At 39.6% G+C, this 19,566-nt stretch overlaps 1 protein-coding gene across 1 annotated transcript in view; it reads right to left on the bottom strand.

Annotated features, from left to right (window-relative positions):
* Positions 1-19,566, bottom strand: part of LOC125997902 (collagen alpha-4(VI) chain-like) — a 113,903-nt gene that overhangs the window by 60,334 nt on the left and 34,003 nt on the right. The window contains 6 exon segments of the mRNA XM_049766086.1: positions 2,019-2,045; positions 3,198-3,269; positions 16,648-16,701; positions 17,799-17,866; positions 18,036-18,195; positions 18,197-18,210. Coding sequence (XP_049622043.1) covers positions 2,019-2,045; positions 3,198-3,269; positions 16,648-16,701; positions 17,799-17,866; positions 18,036-18,195; positions 18,197-18,210 — 395 coding nt within the window.

Below are 19,566 nucleotides of genomic sequence, written 5' to 3'. Positions count from 1 at the left end.
TCTAAACTTCCCAAATCAACATTTATATACATGTAAAGATTTTCTTTCTTAAAAATAATAATTTACATTAGAGACAGATTCACTTAACAGTTGCAGTGCTTAAGAAAAGAGAAAATGCATTTGGAATGGATACCAAAAACAAATGCCTTTTCAAGTTTTTCACTGGGACTTAGGGACCCCTTCAAAAGAATGGGTGACATATTTCCTATTGGTTGTCAAAGGGCTACAGATGGTTCTTTTTCATTCATATTTTTCCTTGTAAAGGGTAGCAAGGGATTGGGGGAAGAGGGTGCACAAGAGCAGTCCCTGTCACACTACAGGCTCAATTCCCTGATTCTGAAAAAAGTGACGGGTCTTTGGAATATGTGCTCTTAGGTTTACTGCAGCCAAGGCTGCAGGAGTGCTGCTAACCAGCAAGTGCTACAACTAAAAAAAAATGTGCAAGCACAGCAGGGAGCCAGGAATATGCAACCCAGAAAGTGTGTGACCACCAGAGTCACTTCCAGGGACCATTGTCACTAAAGTAGTGTGACCTCTGCCAAGTGCATGAGCAAGTAAGAAGAGTGAGTGAGAACTGATGAGCATCATGACCAAGCATGCAAGCATTGTAACCAGATGTGTGACTCCAATGATCACTGCAACCAGGTGTGCCAGCAATATAGCCAGAGGTACATGTGATCGCTGGCCAGTCAGTACAACAACAAGGAAGGGTAGAAAAGACTGAGAAGGAAAGCAGCAGAGAAACATGAATTAATCTACATAATGGAAACTTGGAAACTCAAATGGGAGTTGTGTGCCCATGTGTGGCTGTGTGGATATTTGGGGGGAGATTTAGAACTAAATCCCATTCAAAAATTGATAATTGGAAGCTCCTCAACATCAGCAGGTGCAGCCCTGAAGGTTTTTGAGCACTACCAGGATAACCCAGGTAATCTCTATATCAATGGTATCTTAGAGGCACCACAGCTTCAAACCCTTGCACTGAAGGGTATCCTGGCTGGTGGAGAATTCCTAGGAGAATTGATAGCCCTCTATCAAAATAATCAAATAAAATGAATATACATGTGTGAAGTAGTTTTCCTCCAACTACTATAAGAACTTAAGTTTCAGACATTATGTTATTATTGGGGTCACCCTTGTAATACTCCAGTGGCCATATGTCGTGCTGGGTACTGTACTCAGGACCTTGCTCATGGTAGGCCCCCTTTCTAAGTCCCTATCTCAGGAATTTCTTTTAAAATTAAAGAACAGGGGCCGGAGAGATAGCATGGAGGTATGGTAATTGCCTTGTATGCAGAAGGATGATGTTTCAAATCCCGGCATCCCATATGGTCCCCTGAGCCTGCCAGGAGAGATCTCTGAGCATAGAGCCAGGAGTAACACCCGAGTGCTGCCGGGTGTGACTCAAAAAAAAAATCAAAGAACATATAAAAACAAACATAGAAAACTCTTGATGTATTATTATTATTGATATATTTGCTCTAAACCATGAGTAAAGAGTCCTACTAGCCCTTTTTGATTTGTTCCTCACTTTATCACCATTTCTTGGGACATTGCAGAGAACAAAGCAGGAAGTTAGTGGATGATTTTTTTTTGTTTTAGATTAATGAATAAGCAAATGAATACCTTAATTCTGAATCCAAATGTTAAGTCAAATTTTATTGTGTCATAACCTTTCTTTCCAACACTGCCCATTTGACAATCACTTTGACAAGGCCTATTCATCACACCTTGAATTTAGGATCAAGTCTCCCAGACCATCAAGTGTTAAACATGATAGCCTCCTTGCTGTGGAGGGAACAAGACTTGAAAATAATAAAATATACTTTCATCTTGGACCTAAAATACATCCTTTAACAACAGTCATGCATGGGCATTGCAGTCGATGCCATCTTATAACAACATTTTGTCTAAAAATATTAAGACTCACCTTCCTCAAAGAAACCTTACTTTGGTGTTTCTCAAAGAATTGATTCTTCCATTTAAGAAAAGTGAAAAATAAACAAAACGAAACCTACCTTTTCTCCTGAAAATCCTCTTGCACCCTAAAGTTAAAGAAAAATACAAAGAATTGAACTTAAATGAGGCAGAATTGGTTCGAACCACACCCAGCAATTCTCAGAGATTACACTGTCTCTGCACTCAGAAATAACTTCTGGAGATGCTTAGGGGTCCATAAAAGATGCCAGGGATCAAACTCATGTGCAATACAAGCACCCTACCTGCTGTACTTGAGACTTTAAACTGGAAGTTAGACATCCTATAATTTATGGAAAATGAAATGATTGGGTCAAAATGATTTTCTCTCTAGTAATAGGTCATGAACATCTCTACACTCTGACCACTGCTCCTTCCATGCTTTGAGACTAAGAAAGCTAGAACTTGTAAGTCCTTCAGACACCAGTGAGCAGGAATCAGCAGATACCTGTCCCTTACTGTAACTGTACCTTTCAAATAGTAATGAGAAATCACCAACACCCAGAGGAATGGTGAACAACAGTACAAGTTGACTGCATGATATCTGCTTAGAGCTATATTATATAGAATATCATCATTATAGGCATAAATACTCTCTCTAGGACTCCTTATAAAAACTGGCTTTTATAAGGAATGCTCCAACTCTGGAAGGGTGAGAGACATTTAATGCATCTATTCAAAATAAGTTTTCTATCCCTTTAATGGCCTTTAAATTATGGAGGGGAAATGAGAGGGATCTTCAGGTTCACCTTCCAATTGCCAGTACTACAACACTTTGATCCTTTTACTGATACCAGAGTCTACTCTAGTTCACATAGGCCACTCTAGAAGTGCTAGGGACTGTCTCTTATGGTTAAGGATTTGAGTATATGAATACCCCAGCTTCTTAACCCCTGTGTGGGCTAATATTGAGGTGCTGGTTTGATTCTAACTCCCAAAGGATTTAAATCTCAGTAGGATTTAATTGTCTGCATCCATTACTACAAAACATTCTTTGAATCTATCTTCAGTCCCCACTGAAATTTCCTATTCCTTCCAGTGATTACTGAGATCACCTCCCAATAAACGATTTGCCCTTGATTCCTCTTCTTAGGTTCTATACTCAGGAAGCCCTTAGTCAAGGTAGAAACTCAGACTCTACAACTTTGTTGAAGAATTAAAATATTTCAAAGGATGAGCCAGAGAGATGAAAAGATTTAATTCTTCAAAGTCACACTCACTTGAGGCCCTCTGGCACCTGAGCATCCTTGCTCTCCTTGGAGTCCAGGAAAACCTCGGGGACCTCTTTCTCCCTGTGGATTAAAATACACATGGAAACACCAAATCACTTTTTCTCACACCACCAAAGCCATTTAAACCAGCAGCATTGGTTCTAAGAAAACAAAATGGGAGTAATAATTACAGTAATAATAGTATTTTATTTCATTGCTGAATGTAGTTGAATGGAATACATGCATTTGGTTAGCAGACATTGAGCACATCTTAAGCATTCAACATTATTCATTTCAACATATTAAACAATTATCATTTGGACTGTCATTACTAAATGTTCATAATATTTTAAGTTGTTAGAGAAAAACTGACTCTGATCTATAACTAAGGCTTTGAAGTAGAATTAAAGCAGACTTAATAGCTACCATTTCATAATAGAAACAAATCTAGAAATAAATGGAATCCATGTGTCCGGAAGATTGTATTTTCCAAAGATGACCACAACAAAATCTATGTTCTTCGAGGTGGAATGACCTAATTACAATCTATCATGAGGAAAAGCCCAAATACCTCACTTTTAAACGTGGATAGCACATTAAATTTCCACTATACCCAGTTGAATGTGGCAGGGAAGTTATTGCCTGGATCCTGGAGCTCATTCTTCTAGAAACCTGGCAGCTTTATCCTTGGTCTCCTGTATACTTGTTCTCAGAAATGAAGGTCCTTGTTGGGTACTCTTGCTTAGAACCAGAAGTTCTGAGAGCCATCAGGTTCTAGCTAGGACTGCCATTCTGCCACTATAGTGCCAGTCCAGTCAAATATGGGAAAGAAGATCAGGGCAGTGAGTTTTTTAACCCACATGGCTTTATGTAGTCTAGCTGAGGTACCAAGTGTACCACATAGATAGAACCACCTCCACATGGTCTTTCTTTTCCCATTACCATATCTAAGGAGTATATAAACACTTTAGTCATCTCCCTAGCATAACCAACCTTCAGAAGTTTAGCATGTCTACATGCCTGGTTCAGCATTTGGCCCTGGAGAGGAAGCAGATGCTGACTTTGTTTTGCTCTCCAAAAGACAGTGTTTCTCAAGTCAATGTGCCAGGCTGAAAAGCAGCTTGTCAGGCCTTCCTGGATTCTACTTTGAGCTTCCAAAAAAAGTCCTGGGTTAAAATATCTGGAATAGTCCAGATGTCCAACGCCCCTTCCTCAGGCAGAGTCTAAAACAAAGTGATTTTATTCCACTGAGGATCATCTTTGCTGCTGTTGTCGTTGTTATTTTGGTGGTAGTATAACAATAAATCATCGTAATGATGGATTAATTATTTGTCCTTGTAACTTTTAAGTTGAACCTACAAATCATGGGTTTCATTCTGAAACTGTCTACCCAGATGTCTGTCCATTAAGATCAATCTAACAATCTAATCTGCTTTGCCAGGCAATGACATTAAAAGCCATTCAGAGGACAGCACATTTTGAAGTCATCTGCCAGTGCGAGAAAAGCAATAAAAGGAAAATGAGCCCAACTCCAGCTGTGCTGTCAGACATAGCAGTCGCTATTCACACAAGAAGACTGAGCATACAGCATATTAAATTCAAATGACATGGGCTGAAAGTGTGAAATAGTGACTTCAAAATGGGTCTTTTTAAAGGAAGTTTTTCATCATTTATATTTATTGCATCTTGAAATATTTTGTTATATTGGGTTTCTGATCAAAATTGCCTGCATGTTTATTTTCACTTTAACTTGATTACTATAAAATATATCAAATAAAACTAAATGTATCACTCGGGTCATATTTTCAGCTCTGTAGTAGAGGATCATCATAAAATGTCTTGTTTTTTTCTTGTTTGTTTGTTTTTAGGATGTTAGTACATCACGGGGGGGGGTGGTAAAAATAACTCACTTCCCACCCAAGATAGTCAGGTTTGTTTATCTTTTGTCTGAAAGTATCATACAGGGTTCCAAAGAGATGAACTCTTTGCTTTTGTCAGGTTCACTGAGCACAGGTTAATCAGAAAATAAACAAACAACTAACTTAGAAGACATTTTTGAACATCATAAAAATAATAAGTCTATTTTTACTATTACAAAAGAAGCAGTGAAAATCCACAGTTCTCATCATAAATGTACTTCTAATATGTAAATTCATACTTACTGAAATAAAGAATAGTTATTATATGAAGAATAAAGAATTATTCTCCAATAAATTGAGTAGAAGAAATAACTTGTTTACATAGGCCTCAGCTCTAATATATTTTCCTTAATTCAGTTTATTTTCTAAGTTCAAACATCGCAAATGTTTTGAATGATAAAGCTATCTCTACATTGGATATATCTATTTGGAGCAATAAAAACATGAATGATTTAATTAAAAATGAAAAGATTAGTCCAAAGATGCTATAGGTTCCCAAGCCTTGGGTAGTTTGCTCACAGAAATTAAAATTATTTTTCCAGTTGATATAACATTTTATTTACCTCTTGCCTTCTCAAAGGCAGAGCAGAGTTTTTAAGAACCCACAAAGCAAGTGAATGCACATCAGACTGAATATAACAAAAGCAGAAATACAAATAACTGTCTACTGAGAAGCTGGACATTGAATATATACTTTGAAACTGCATAAAATAAAGACACATTCCTCAATTATGTATTTTTGTTTTAGAAAAAATCTTCATAACATCTTAATAGAATATCATTCATATTAGCATATAGTGTGTTTGTAATTTTGAAATAAAATAATTTAAAATTCTATTTTAATTTTTTGTGTGGTAAATAGTTATAATAGCACCGCTAGGAACAATAATTCTTCAAGGTCTTCAGCATTCCAGGAAAGTGTAAAAGTGCCCTGAGAGGAAAATTTTAAGAATTATTATATGCATGAGGAACCATTATTAACAGTATTGTAAACCATAGATTCCCAATCCATAAAAAAATGTTTAACACTGTAATTTGGGAAATAAAGAAAAAATTGAGAATTAGTGGGATATATTAATCATCTTTATTAAAAATCTATGGCACAGAGGTTACTCATCCTTTAAAAATTAACCAAAAAGGATAGTTTTTTAATACTTCCAGTATTTATAAGATGTAACAAAGACATTTCCTACAATAACCCAGTGCCCTTGCTATTAATTGCATTTTTGTTTGTTTTTTGTTTTTGAGGCCACACCCATTTGATGTTCAGGGGTTACTCCTGGCTAAGAGCTCAGAAATTGCCCCTGGCTTAGGGGGACCATATGGGACACCAGGGGATAGAACCGTGGTCCATTCCTCAGCTAGCGCTTGCAAGGCAGACACCTTACCTCTACCGCCACCTCACCGGCCCCTTAATTGCATTTTTTAATGTCTGTTTTCCTCTGCAGATTACAAAAAGACAACTTTTCATTGTCCAGAACATATATACCTATAGCCTAATCACCTTAGCCATTCACAGGCCATGTGAGTGACCTTGTTATAAAAATAGCCTTTGAGGTAGGGACCCCCGGCGTCCATGGTGAGTGCACTCTTTTAGGGCGCTCACACGTGGACGACCCGCAGCCGCCAGCCACCCTGCGCGCGACCCCCCCCCATAGACTGCAGAGGCCAGCCACGCCAACGGGGAGTAGGGACCCCCGGCGTCCATGGTGAGTGCACTCTTTTAGGGCGCTCACAGGTGGACGACCCGCAGCCGCCAGCCACCCTGCGCGCGACCCCCCCCCATAGACTGCAGAGGCCAGCCGCGCCAACGGGGAGTAGGGACCCCCGGCGTCCATGGTGAGTGCACTCTTTTAGGGCGCTCACACGTGGACGACCCGCAGCCGCCAGCCACCCTGCGCGCGACCCCCCCCCCCATAGACTGCAGAGGCCAGCCGCGCCAACGGGGAGTAGGGACCCCCGGCGTCCATGGTGAGTGCACTCTTTTAGGGCGCTCACAGGTGGACGACCCGCAGCCGCCAGCCACCCTGCGCGCGACCCCCCCCATAGACTGCAGAGGCCAGCCGCGCCAACGGGGAGTAGGGACCCCCGGCGTCCATGGTGAGTGCACTCTTTTAGGGCGCTCACACGTGGACAACCCGCAGCCGCCAGCCACCCTGCGTGCGACCCCCCCCCCATAGACTATAGAGGCCAGCCGCGCCAACCGGGGAGTAGGGACCCCAGGCGTCCAGGGTGAGTGCACTCTCCTAGGGCGCTCACAGGTGGACGACCCGCAGCCGCCAGCCACCCTGCGCGCGACCCCCCCCCCATAGACTGCAGAGGCCAGCTGGTTGGCACAGAGACCACACCACCCGTTGCCTCAACTTCCAGGCCCCAGAGTTCATCCCACCTGACCCGAGCGTAGACTGGGGAGGACATTCCCTAGTACCTAGTGGGCCGGAGTCACCTGCCCAGCTGGGACAGGTGGGACGAATAGACTAGGTGAGCTTGGGCCTGCCCCCTGTACCTTTAGGTAACCTAGAGCAACCTAGCCCCGAGCCCCAGAGTGGACCGGAGACCCCCCCTAGGGCTGAGAGCAGCTACCGGGAGGGCTTGATTGGGGGAATTTCTTCCGCGGTAACTCGGAGGAGCAGAGCTTCATTGACCCCCAGATAAGGGAGGGAACAGAGAGTCAGGCTCAACAGCGCCCGCAACCAGTGTGGCCAGAAGCGGAACTACACCTGCTGACAGAAATTAAGAGGAAGACTGACTTCCAAGTAGTAGAGGAGAGGAGAAAAAGGAGAGGAGAAACAGTGCCCCCCACCACTGTGGTCAGGAAAGAGCCAGTACTAGCTGCCAATAAAAGGGGAAAACAACTAACCAGGCCACATAAAGAGTACAGGAGGATCAAAACCTCAGCGAGTTCACCCAAAAGTCCCTCTAGAACCACCCTCAGGGAGGGAACCAACTCCCACACCACAGGGGATCAAAACAGGTGAAAATTAGAAGCACAGCACTCTAAAACAAACCATTAAATACAAAGAAGTATGCGTAAATCAAGGAGATCACTAATATCTGGAGATATGGTGACAAACTCTTGCAAGCTTCCAAGTCCACCAAAACGCACAGATACACGCGATGAAGACCTAAAAGCAGCCATGAGGAAGGAAATGCAAGAATTAATAAAAGGAATGAGAGAAACCCTAGCTATCGAGTATAAGAAATCTATGGATGAACAAATCAGCCAAATTAAAGAAGAAATGTTAAAGAACATGAGAGATTCCATACAAAAAGAAGTGAAGGAATTAACAGACAAAGTAACAAGCCTTACAAGCAGAAACACAGAATTGGAGAAACACATTGAAGAACTCGAAGGAAAACTGCAAACAAAAAATGATCAAGAAACCAACAAAGAAATAAAAGGCAAAGCACTGGAAGGAAAGGTCCAGTATCTAATGAACAAGGACAAAAGAAACAACCTAAGAATTGTGGGTATACCAGAAGGGGAGGAAGTAGGGAAAGGGGAAGAACAAGTAGTCAGAGAGATAATAGCGGAGAACTTCCCCACCCTCTGGAAGGATACTGCAATGCCAATACAGGAAATAAAAAGAGTTCCCAATAAGATAGACCCCAATAAACAAACACCAAGACACATGGTAATCCAATTGGCAAAAAACAAAGAGAAAGAAGAACTCCTTAAAGCAATAAGGAAGAAAAGAAACCTCAAGTACCAAGGTAGGGACATAAGAATCAAACCAGATCTCCCATTTGAAATAATTCAAGCAAGAAGACAATGGAATGACATATTTAAACGACTGAATGAAAGAAATTTCCAACCTAGGGTCCAATACCCAGCAAAACTTACATTCATATGGGAGGATAGACTAAAAACATTCTCAAACAAGAACGAATTTGAACTATTTGTGCTAACAAAACCGATCCTAAACGACTTACTCAAAGACGAATTACACAATCCAAACCCCCGATTGTAACAAAAACCACCCTACACAACACAACTACACAACAATCCTCTCTCTCAATAATCTCCCTAAATGTTAACGGACTAAACTCTCCAATTAAAAGACACATAGTAGAGAACTGGATTAGGAAAAATAAACCGGACCTCTGCTGTCTGCAAGAAACACACCTACAGATGCAGGATAAGCACAGGCTTAGAATAAAAGGATGGAAAGTAATTATTCAGGCCAATGGAAAACAAAAAAGAGCAGGGACAGCAATTCTTATATCAGACCAAATTGCATTCAACCTCAAGAAAGTGATCAGAGACAAAGAGGGTCACTACTTACTGATCAGGGGAACATTAGATCAAGAAACACTAACCCTGGTCAATATCTATGCACCTAATGTAGAGCCAGCAAAATATGTGAGGCAACTACTGGCAAACCTGGAGAAACACATGAAGGGAAATGTGATAATAGCAGGGGACCTCAATACTCCACTATCACCACTGGACAGATCCACCAAACAGAAAAATAGCAAAGAAATAAGAGCTCTGAATGAAAAATTAGAAGATTTAGGGCTAATAGACTTATATAGAGCCCTCCACCCCCAGAAAGCAGAATACACATTCTTCTCAAGCCCACATGGAACCTTCTCCAGAATAGACCATATATTAGGATACAAAGCCAACCTATATAAGACCACAAAGGTAAGGATCATTAGAAGTACCCTCTCAGATCACTATGCCACAGAGCTCAAAATTGAGGTCAAGAAGAAGCAATGGAGAAAAACTAATACCTGGAGATTAAACAACATGCTGCTCAACAACAGCTGGATCAAAGAACAACTCAAGGAAGAAATAAAAAGATTCCTTGAGACAAATGACAATGAAGAGACAACATGTCAAAATTTATGGGACACAGCAAAAGCAGTAATTAGGGGGAAACTCATAGCAATACAGGCCTATGTCAAGAATCAGGAAAATAACAAAACCAACAGTTTAAAAGATCACCTCAAAGAATTGGAACATCAGCAACAGAGAAGTCCAACCACATCCAGAAGGCAAGAAATAATAAAAACCAGAGCAGAAATAAACAACATAGAAACCAAGAAAACAATACAAAAAATCAATGAGACCAGGAGTTGGTTTTTCGAAAAAATAAACAAGATAGACAAACCACTGGCAAAACTCACCAAAAAAAAGAGAGAAAACACCCAAATCAGTAGGATCACAAATGAAAGGGGAGAGATTACAACAGAACCCCAAGAAATACAACATATCATGAGATCATATTATGAACAACTATACTCAACTAGACTAGAGAACCCAGTAGAAATCGATAGATTCTTGGAAAAACACCCTCTTCCAAGACTGGAAAAGGAAGATCTAGAAATCCTAAACAGACCAATCACCTCAGAGGAAATTGAAGATGTAATTAAAAAACTCCCTAAGAACAAAAGCCCAGGCCCAGATGGATTTACAGGTGAATTCTATCAAACATTTCAAGAAGACTTACTACCACTTTTCCATAGGCTCTTCCAAACCATAGAAAAAACAGGAATCCTCCCCAACTCCTTTTATGAGGCTAATATCACACTCATTCCCAAAGAAGGCAAAGACACTACCAAAAAAGAAAACTACAGACCAATCTCACTAATGAACATAGATGCAAAGATACTCAATAAAATATTAGCAAACCGAATCCAGCACTTCATCAAAAAGATCATACATCACGATCAAGTGGGATTCATCCCAGGAATGCAAGGTTGGTTCAACATACGCAAATCAATCAACATTATACACCACATCAACAACATGAAAGACAAAAACCACATGATCATATCAATCGATGCAGAGAAGGCATTTGACAAAATCCAACATCCTTTCATGTTAAAGACACTCAGCAAAATAGGGTTAGAAGGAACCTTCCTCAAGATAGTTACAGCTATCTATGAAAAGCCTACAGCCAACATTATACTCAATGGTGAGAAACTAGAAGCATTCCCACTAAGATCAGGAACTAGGCAAGGCTGTCCACTCTCTCCACTCTTATTCAATATAACCTTAGAAGTCCTAGCAATAGCAATCCGACAAGAGAAGGAAATCAAAGGAATTCAAATTGGGAAAGAGGAACACAAGCTATCTCTCTTTGCCGACGATATGATGATATACATCGAAAACCCTAAAGAGTCCACAGTAAAACTCCTAGAAACAATTAACCAATACAGCAAAGTGGCTGGTTACAAAGTCAATACACAAAAGACAGTAGCGTTTCTATATACAAACAATGAAGTTGAGGAGAGAGAGATTAAAAATACAATTCCATTTAAGATAGTATCAAAAAATATCAAGTATCTAGGAATCAACCTTACAAGAGAAGTGAAAGACCTATACCAGGGAAACTTCAAAACACTCCAGAAAGAAATTGAAGATGATCTAAAGAAATGGAAGAACATCCCATGCTCATGGATAGGTAGAATTAACATAATCAAAATGACTATCCTACCCAAACTCCTATATAGATTTAATGCAATCCCTATCCAAATCCAGACACAATTCTTTAAAGAATTAGAACAAGCATTCACAAAATTCATCTGGAACCACAAAAGACCCAGGATAGCCAAACAAATACTGAAAAACAAGAAGCTGGGAGGCATCTCCTTACCTAACTTGAAACTATACTATAAAGCCATAGTAATCAAAACAGCATGGTACTGGAACAGAGACAGGACATCAGACCAGTGGGTCAGAACAGAATTCCCAGACATAAACCCCCAGGTATATAGCCAACTAATATTTGATAAAAGAGGCAAGAATCTGAAATGGAACAAAGAAAGCCTATTCAACAAATGGTGTTGGTACAACTGGAAAACCACATGTACGAAAGTGAAAATCAACCCATACCTTACTCCTTATACAAAAATCAACTCAAAGTGGATCAAAGACCTTGAAATCAGACCCGAATCCATAAAGTTTATTGAGAATAAAATAGGCAGAACACTCAAAGACCTATATATCAAAAAGGTCTTTGAGAATGGAGCACCAATGGCAAGAACGTTAGCATCAAATATAAACAAATGGGACTACATCAAACTAAAAAGCTTCTGCATGGCAAAAGAAACCCTGCTTAACGCAAGAAGACAGCTAACAGAATGGGAAAAAATCTTTTCACTCGACATATCAGATAAAGGGCTGATATCTAGAACATACAAAGCACTCAGAAAGCTGAGCCCCCCAAAACCAAACAAAGCTATAAAAAAATGGGGAGACGAAATGAATAGACACTTCTCTGAGGAAGACAGAAGGATGGCCAACAAACACATGAAAACATGCTCACCTTCACTCATCATCAGGGAGATCCAAATCAAGACAACAATGAGATACCACCTTACACCAGTGAGGATGGCCCACATCAAAAATAATGGAAACAACCTTTGTTGGCGGGGATGCGGTATGAAAGGAACTCTCATCCACTGCTGGTGGGAATGTCCCCTAGTCCAACACCTATGGAGGAAAGTCTGGAGAGTGCTCAAAGAACTCAGAATTGAGCTGCCATTTGACCCAGCAATTGCCCTCCTAGGCATATACCCACAAGATGGAAGGACATTCATTCCAAAATACATATGCACCCCACTATTTATCGCAGCACTCAGTATAATAGCCAAATCTTGGAACCAACCTAGGTGTCCAACAACGGATGAATGGATCATTAAGATGTGGTACATATACACAATGGAATATTACATGGCAGTTAGAAATGATACAATCACAGACTTTGCAGCAACGTGGATGGACCTAGATCATGTTATGTTAAACGAAGTAAGCCAGAAGACAAAAGATAAACACAGAATGGTAGCACTATTCTGAAACACCTAGAACATATATTTTATACACAACTAATACCTAACAATCATATAACAGGGTTTAACAGGGTAGAAACTCCGATCACTGTAATAGTCAACATATACGTGGGAGCAGTGTCCAAAATACATGAAAAAGGAACAATGCAAACTCTTGACTGCACATTATACCACAAGGAAAACAGCAACAACAGAAACAGCAACATGGAGAGAACAGGTATGTAACCAGACTCCTACAACAAAGGCCCACAATAATCCCTTAGAGATCGTAAACAGGAACACAAGTATAGAACACCGAGGGAAATCACGTAATGCAATGGCAACATACCATAACACTACGTTTTAATCCCTTTACCTTACTATATTTTAAAAATAACCTCTCAGCTTTTCTTTCCACAGGCACCCTTAGATACAAAGGGCGGACAAACTAAGATGGCAACTCGGGATACCACACGAGATACCATACCCTGCTTGCACTATGAGACGGCCACGAGAAAACTCTTTTACATACACTTTATCTCTAGGTTAAACCTTCTTTTAGGAATCGAAGCACGTGACCAGTCAGACCACCAAAGCAGTACCTGCGATGTACAGACCTAAACTACAGGCTCTAGTCATCGAACACATTCAACCAAACCAGCATTCCCTTGCTATTCTCTCCTTTCTTCTCTCTATTTTTTTTCTCTTCTCTTTTCTTTTTCTCTTCTACTCTTCTCTTTACTTTTTTCCCTTTCTCTTCTCCCTTTCTACGGTATTTTCTCTTTTCTCTTCCTTCATACCCCTCCCATATACCTTCCCCTTTCTCCCCCCCGGAAATCCAACTATCCCTTCACCCCTCAATCCCATCCAGATCTCCCACCATATTAAAACTCTCCACCCTCAGTCCTTAATCTTTTAGGCATCAAGATCGACCTCCTACCCAATGAACCAGTACCCAGCACCCAGGCGAGGGGACACCCAACCGAACCCACACATCGTCTCCTGCAAGAAAAGACAGCCAACTCCCCTGTGGACACATGCTGCGAGACCCTCCCTACCAACTCCCCCTAACATGGACTGTTTCTTGAAACCGGACTTAGGTCCAATAGTATCCCCAATGCAAGAACTCTTCCAAGACCTCCCAGCTGCAAATTTTTACCAATCTGAAGGGGGGCAGGGGGTGTGATTGGAAGATGCCTGGGAACCCACACACCACAAGAAAAATCCAAAAGACAATGGGAAAACTGTACTTCCAACATAGGCATAAGACCTGTAATACACCAACTCTTTACCTGTTCTCTCCCAAATGCAAAGTAGTCTTTTGCACCACGTTGGTCCTTTAAAAACTTCGCTAACTCATTTTATTTTTTTTATTTTTTTAATTAACTTATTTATTTAAATGTTTGCCTTACATATACATTTGTGGGCACATACACTTTTATTTCCTTTTTTTTTTTTAATCGTCTTTGGGTATGTGACCTATCTCTGTTACCCACTCTGTCCACCCCAAATACTCCGACATATAATGGAGCACCACTTCCCCCTGCAAAGGCACACTAAATAAAGGGGAAATCTTACATATTTAAAAAAAATTAGCTCTTATCTACTAGAGATAGGAACCCATAGTTGTTTACAATACAGGGTTATCTCCTACCTTGAAAATATGTCAAGTGGAATCAACTTAGACCTCAGGTGATTAGATACCATTCAACCAGCCTTGAACCCTGGATCCCAGACATAGAAACGGCACAGCTCCTCACAACAGCTGTAAGAAACAATCTCCATCTGGGACAGCCTTATTACTGCAGGGTCAACAACAAGGGCCAGCTCTAACATGATATCTCGACAATGAGGAAAATGTGAACAACTTGACCTTAGAGCAGTTTAGCCTACCTCACCAGCTAACGACAAGACAAAACCAGAAGACGCGGCACCCTTTGGTAGGTCCAAAAGCCAAGATCGTGATTTACAGATGACTGGATACTAGAACCACGACCAGACTGTATACATCTTGGGACCAATAAAAAAGCCCTAGTCTAGGGTTTGAACTAAGACCTGCACAATAAGCATGATCCCCAGTCCCAAAGGTCCGGCAGAGACAATTGTAACGGAAAGGGGCTTCTGGAAGAACAAAGAAAGACGCTATCCTAGATGCCTTCCTAGGTTCAGCGCAAAGACCAAGATCACCAACCACAGAAGATGGATTAAAATGGCACTGAGGTAACAGAACCTCTAGATTCACAAAGACTGACTTCACCATAAGTCCCACCTCAGGATATGTACAGATACTGGGACTGCTAAACACAGAGCTCTGACGGTATCACACTGGACAGAGCAGAAGCCTTCCACACACCAAAAAAAAAAAAAAAAAAAAAAAAAAAAAACCACAACCTGGAGAGTAATGATCCTGAGCAAAGACTAGAGCTGATTCCATGACAGTATACTCCAAGGACGGAGAAACCCCATATCTTATAGGGCAAGTGAATTCCTTTTCGAATGACCCCAATATTTACTGTGCCAGGGCAGGAGGGAAAAAAAAATACAAAAAACACAAAACCTTGGTTATGTATATATATATATATATATATATATATATATATATATATATATATATATATATATATATATATATCTTACCTTCATTTATTATTGTTATTATTATTTTTATTTACCTAGCTATTTTGGTCGATTCCTCAGTTTGGATGTGATTATTGAAATTGTTGGCCCCAATTATTCTTTTTTTTTTTTTTCTTTCTCTTCCTTTCTTTTCTTTCGTTATGTGCTACGCCATGTTTCTTATTTCAAGACCACGGCATGTTTTTTGTTTGTTTGTGTTTGTTTTTAGTTTGTTTTGGTTTGTTTTTTATCTGTTTTTTTGTGGTGCTTATCGTTATAGCTGGAGTCCTCACTGGATATTTGACACTTCTTTTGGTACTGGTGGAGTGTTTCAACTTCTTTTTCTCCTTCATTTCCCAAATCGATGATGAGAACCTCTAGAAGGATTCTGCCCATTTTCGGGGTATTAAACTCTTACCCCGGTTTATTTATTTTCTCTTTTTCAGGCAAAACCACGCAACTTGAACTAGCTACCCCTGCCCCTACTTAGAGGGGGAAATAAGGGAGGCATCAAGACCAAACTGATGCAAGACTACTAAGTAGTTGGTTAGAGACAGAGGGGACCACATATTCTAGCCGCCCTGGGGGTGAGGGAAGAGGAAATGGGAGGTAAGACAGAAACGGGGGGTGTAGGGAGGACAATTTGGGGATGGGAATCCCCCCTGATTTTATGTAAATATGTACCTAAAATATTATTGTCAACAATATGTAAGCCACTATGATCAAAATAAAAATTATATTAAAAAAAATAGTCTTTGATTCTTTTTTAACTTCTTCTGTTAAATCATTTACAACCAAGTCTACTTTATAAATAATGGCAAATTACCTACAATTTAGTTCACCTCTAGCAACTATTATTATCTTCAGGCATAATTACATAGACCACATTTTTAGTTATCTCAAATTTGATGATTAAAAACAAAATTACAATACTTCAGCACTAAATGTATAAGATTTTGTCCTTTAGAAAAGTTGTCCCCAGTTATTTGTTATTATAAATGGTCATCTTTGTGTGGATGTTTTATGCACTCTGTAAATGTCACAGATAAAAACTTAGTTTCCTGATTGACATGCAATTAAGAACTATTTCTATCTAATCCATTTTACCATATTCCTTTAAAAAGGCAACAAAGTTCAGTACTTACATGTTGGCCTTCTTCTCCAGAATAGCCAGGTAATCCATCAAAGCCTTTCTTTCCCTGAGAAGAAAAGAAACTGAAATAAATAAAATAGACCAAATTCTTTATTTCTCATATCTATGTGTTCTATAAATTGTTATTAATAGATAACATCGTCCATCAAGATGATGTTTTACTAGACATCTAGTATTAGGTATAATGCACAAAATAAATAAAAATAAATATTCTTGCCATATGTAACCTTGAAAATATGAATACTGAACTAGAGAGATAATACAGAAGTATTGCATACAGCCAATTTGAATTAATCCCTAGCATCCCACATGGTCCCCAGATCCCTACCAGGTATGTTCCCTAACACAGAACTAAGAGAAGCCTGAGCACTGTCAGGCATGACTCCCCACCAAAAGTGAATGCCTATTTATATTCATAGCTGTTACGTCGTCAGAGCTCAATTCTCTACCTCACGGAAAACCTTACAGAGGTGTAAAAAATTGATCGATGATTCATCTTTACAGATGGACTTAGATTTAGATCAGTTCTCCACCCCACTCCCAAACAGCACTAATGTCTTATCAGCCTTGGCCATTTCCAGTGAACTATTTCTTTTCGTGTACTCAGCAATCATTTTTCTACCACTTAACCACCAAATTAACGGAGGACTAAAAATCAACCACTGGGTTAAACCAGTGATTTTCTCAGAGCTTAATGTCAAAGAACAGAATGTTAGGTGGTGGGGAAAGAGACTTAGACTACTATAAAGACAGATGTTGAGTGAGGAAAAGTTTTGCATATAAAAGAAGACTGTTTTGTGAAAATATTTGTAAAGCAAATATAAATAGGCCAGATTATTCAGTGAAAACAAGGTAAGACCCAGAGTCAGGTCCTCAGAGAAATTGCTTCTACACTCAGCTGACTGAAAAAGTCATGGTTCCTTGACAAGCGTTAATTTTACACCTGTCCCTTAGCATTGCCCTCAATATTACTGTGAACGATTTGTAATTCACTTTGCCCACAATAAAAAATAATTAAAAAAAAGGTTTGCTAAGAAAGCAAAATTGGAAAAGATAAATTCAAGATACAACATAGGGTCTTAGATGAAATCCATACTGAAATGGCATTGTTCTCCCTTCTCGCCCCACCCAACCAATCCTCACCTTCTTTCCAAGGTTCCCACTACCACCTCTATGCCCGTCATCTCCAAAGCACTTGGCATATATATTGCCAGCATTGTTCTTTCTACAATGGCGTCCTGTAAAACAATGCATATTATATACCATTCTCAACTGTGTTAACTGTCATTACATCACTTCAAATCCTAAAGAGATAGAATCCCTTTATGGTCTTAAAGATAATTCGAATCTTCAATCTAATTAGAATTAGACTTCCTACAGAACAATGTTTTTGAAAAAACAAACTTACCAGTTGCCTCAATAAGGTAGTTGGGAGAGATGGCAGTGAGAGACTCAAAGGTTGATTATAGGCAAATCCCCTGCCAAATTCTAGCTCCAGAAGCTCTTCTAATTTATGCACGTTTTCCAGGCCAACAAAGAGAAAGTCCAGAGAGTCCTTTCAAATGGTCAATTGTGGGAAATGATCATTAGAGCTTTTGAATAGCCTACCTTTGGTCTCACTCTGTCCCAGATACTTCATCCATCATTCCACCCATCCCATTATCCTTCACCTCTTTTGCTTGAAATTGCATTTCTGTTTAAAATACTGACTAGCCTGATGAGATGAAGAATTACCTTGACAAGTTCCAACCCCATCAGCTGAAAGTTAAGTAGTTAGGTAGATATACATAAGGATTCCTAACATTTCTTATAGATCCAGCCTTTTACTCCAGGAATGACTTTTATCCACTATTTTATTAAGTTATGTCCGTTCAAATTCATTCCATTTCTGAAATAGTCTTGTGGTTTACCCTTAGGAGCTGACACTTTGAGGCTAGAGATATAGTACTGTGAGTAAAGTGCTTGTCTTACATGCATCTGCCCATTTTTGATCCTCAGAATCCCATATGGTCTCACACACACACACAGGAGTAATTCCTAAGCACAGGAGCCAGAAGTAACCCCTGATTATCCCCAGGTGTGACCCAAGAACTAAAAGAAAAAAGAAAAAAAAATAAAATTTTCACTCAGTTTGAAAAGTCTAAAAAACGGCATAATATTTTGAATAAAAGCACACTACAAAGATGTCTAAGAGAATAAGTGGTTGCCAATAGTTTGGAGGTGTCGATGGCAAGATGCATCACTGAAGCATAGTAGTTTAATAGTGAGGTGAAAAAGTTTTTGTAATGGCGATAACAGAATCTTCAGCATTTGCCAAAACTCATAGAATATATTTAAATATAGAGGACATTGACATACTCTGAACTTTAATTAACACAAATGTTTTTATCAATTCATTAGTTTAAAACAAACATAGCACATTATTGCAAGATGGAAGATAAAGGAAAACCTGTAACTATATCCTGCATTTACAGTGCAAAGTCTCTATACTCAGCTCAAATTTTAAAATAATTTTTAAAGTATTCGTAAAAAAATTGAAAAACCGTCACTCATTTAGATTGTTCAGGAAAAATCTGGTTTTCCTCCCTTAAGGGGTAGGCAGCAAGATTTGTCTTTTGGGAAAGTAATGAACATATTGAGCTTTCATTTTCTTCCTACAAAAACAAGCATCTATTTTTCTTTGTTTTCTGTCTTTTGCACTGATCAGTGAAATGCACACAAAAGACCCCCTGGGAGAATTTTCTCCTGTCCCTCTTATCCAGTCAAGTTTGTCAGTGAAGGAGTATGCAAAAATAATGAATGGATTTTCACAGGGAAAGGCACTAAAACATAGAAGCAGTTTACCACAGCATATTTTGATCTTTCCTAACCATAAAGATGCAAAAAGAAGATTGGAGTTTGTCCATAGAGC

Source organism: Suncus etruscus, chromosome 20, assembly GCF_024139225.1.
Source record: "Suncus etruscus isolate mSunEtr1 chromosome 20, mSunEtr1.pri.cur, whole genome shotgun sequence".
NCBI lineage: Eukaryota > Metazoa > Chordata > Mammalia > Eulipotyphla > Soricidae > Suncus > Suncus etruscus.
This window is presented reverse-complemented; position numbering and strand designations above follow the sequence as displayed.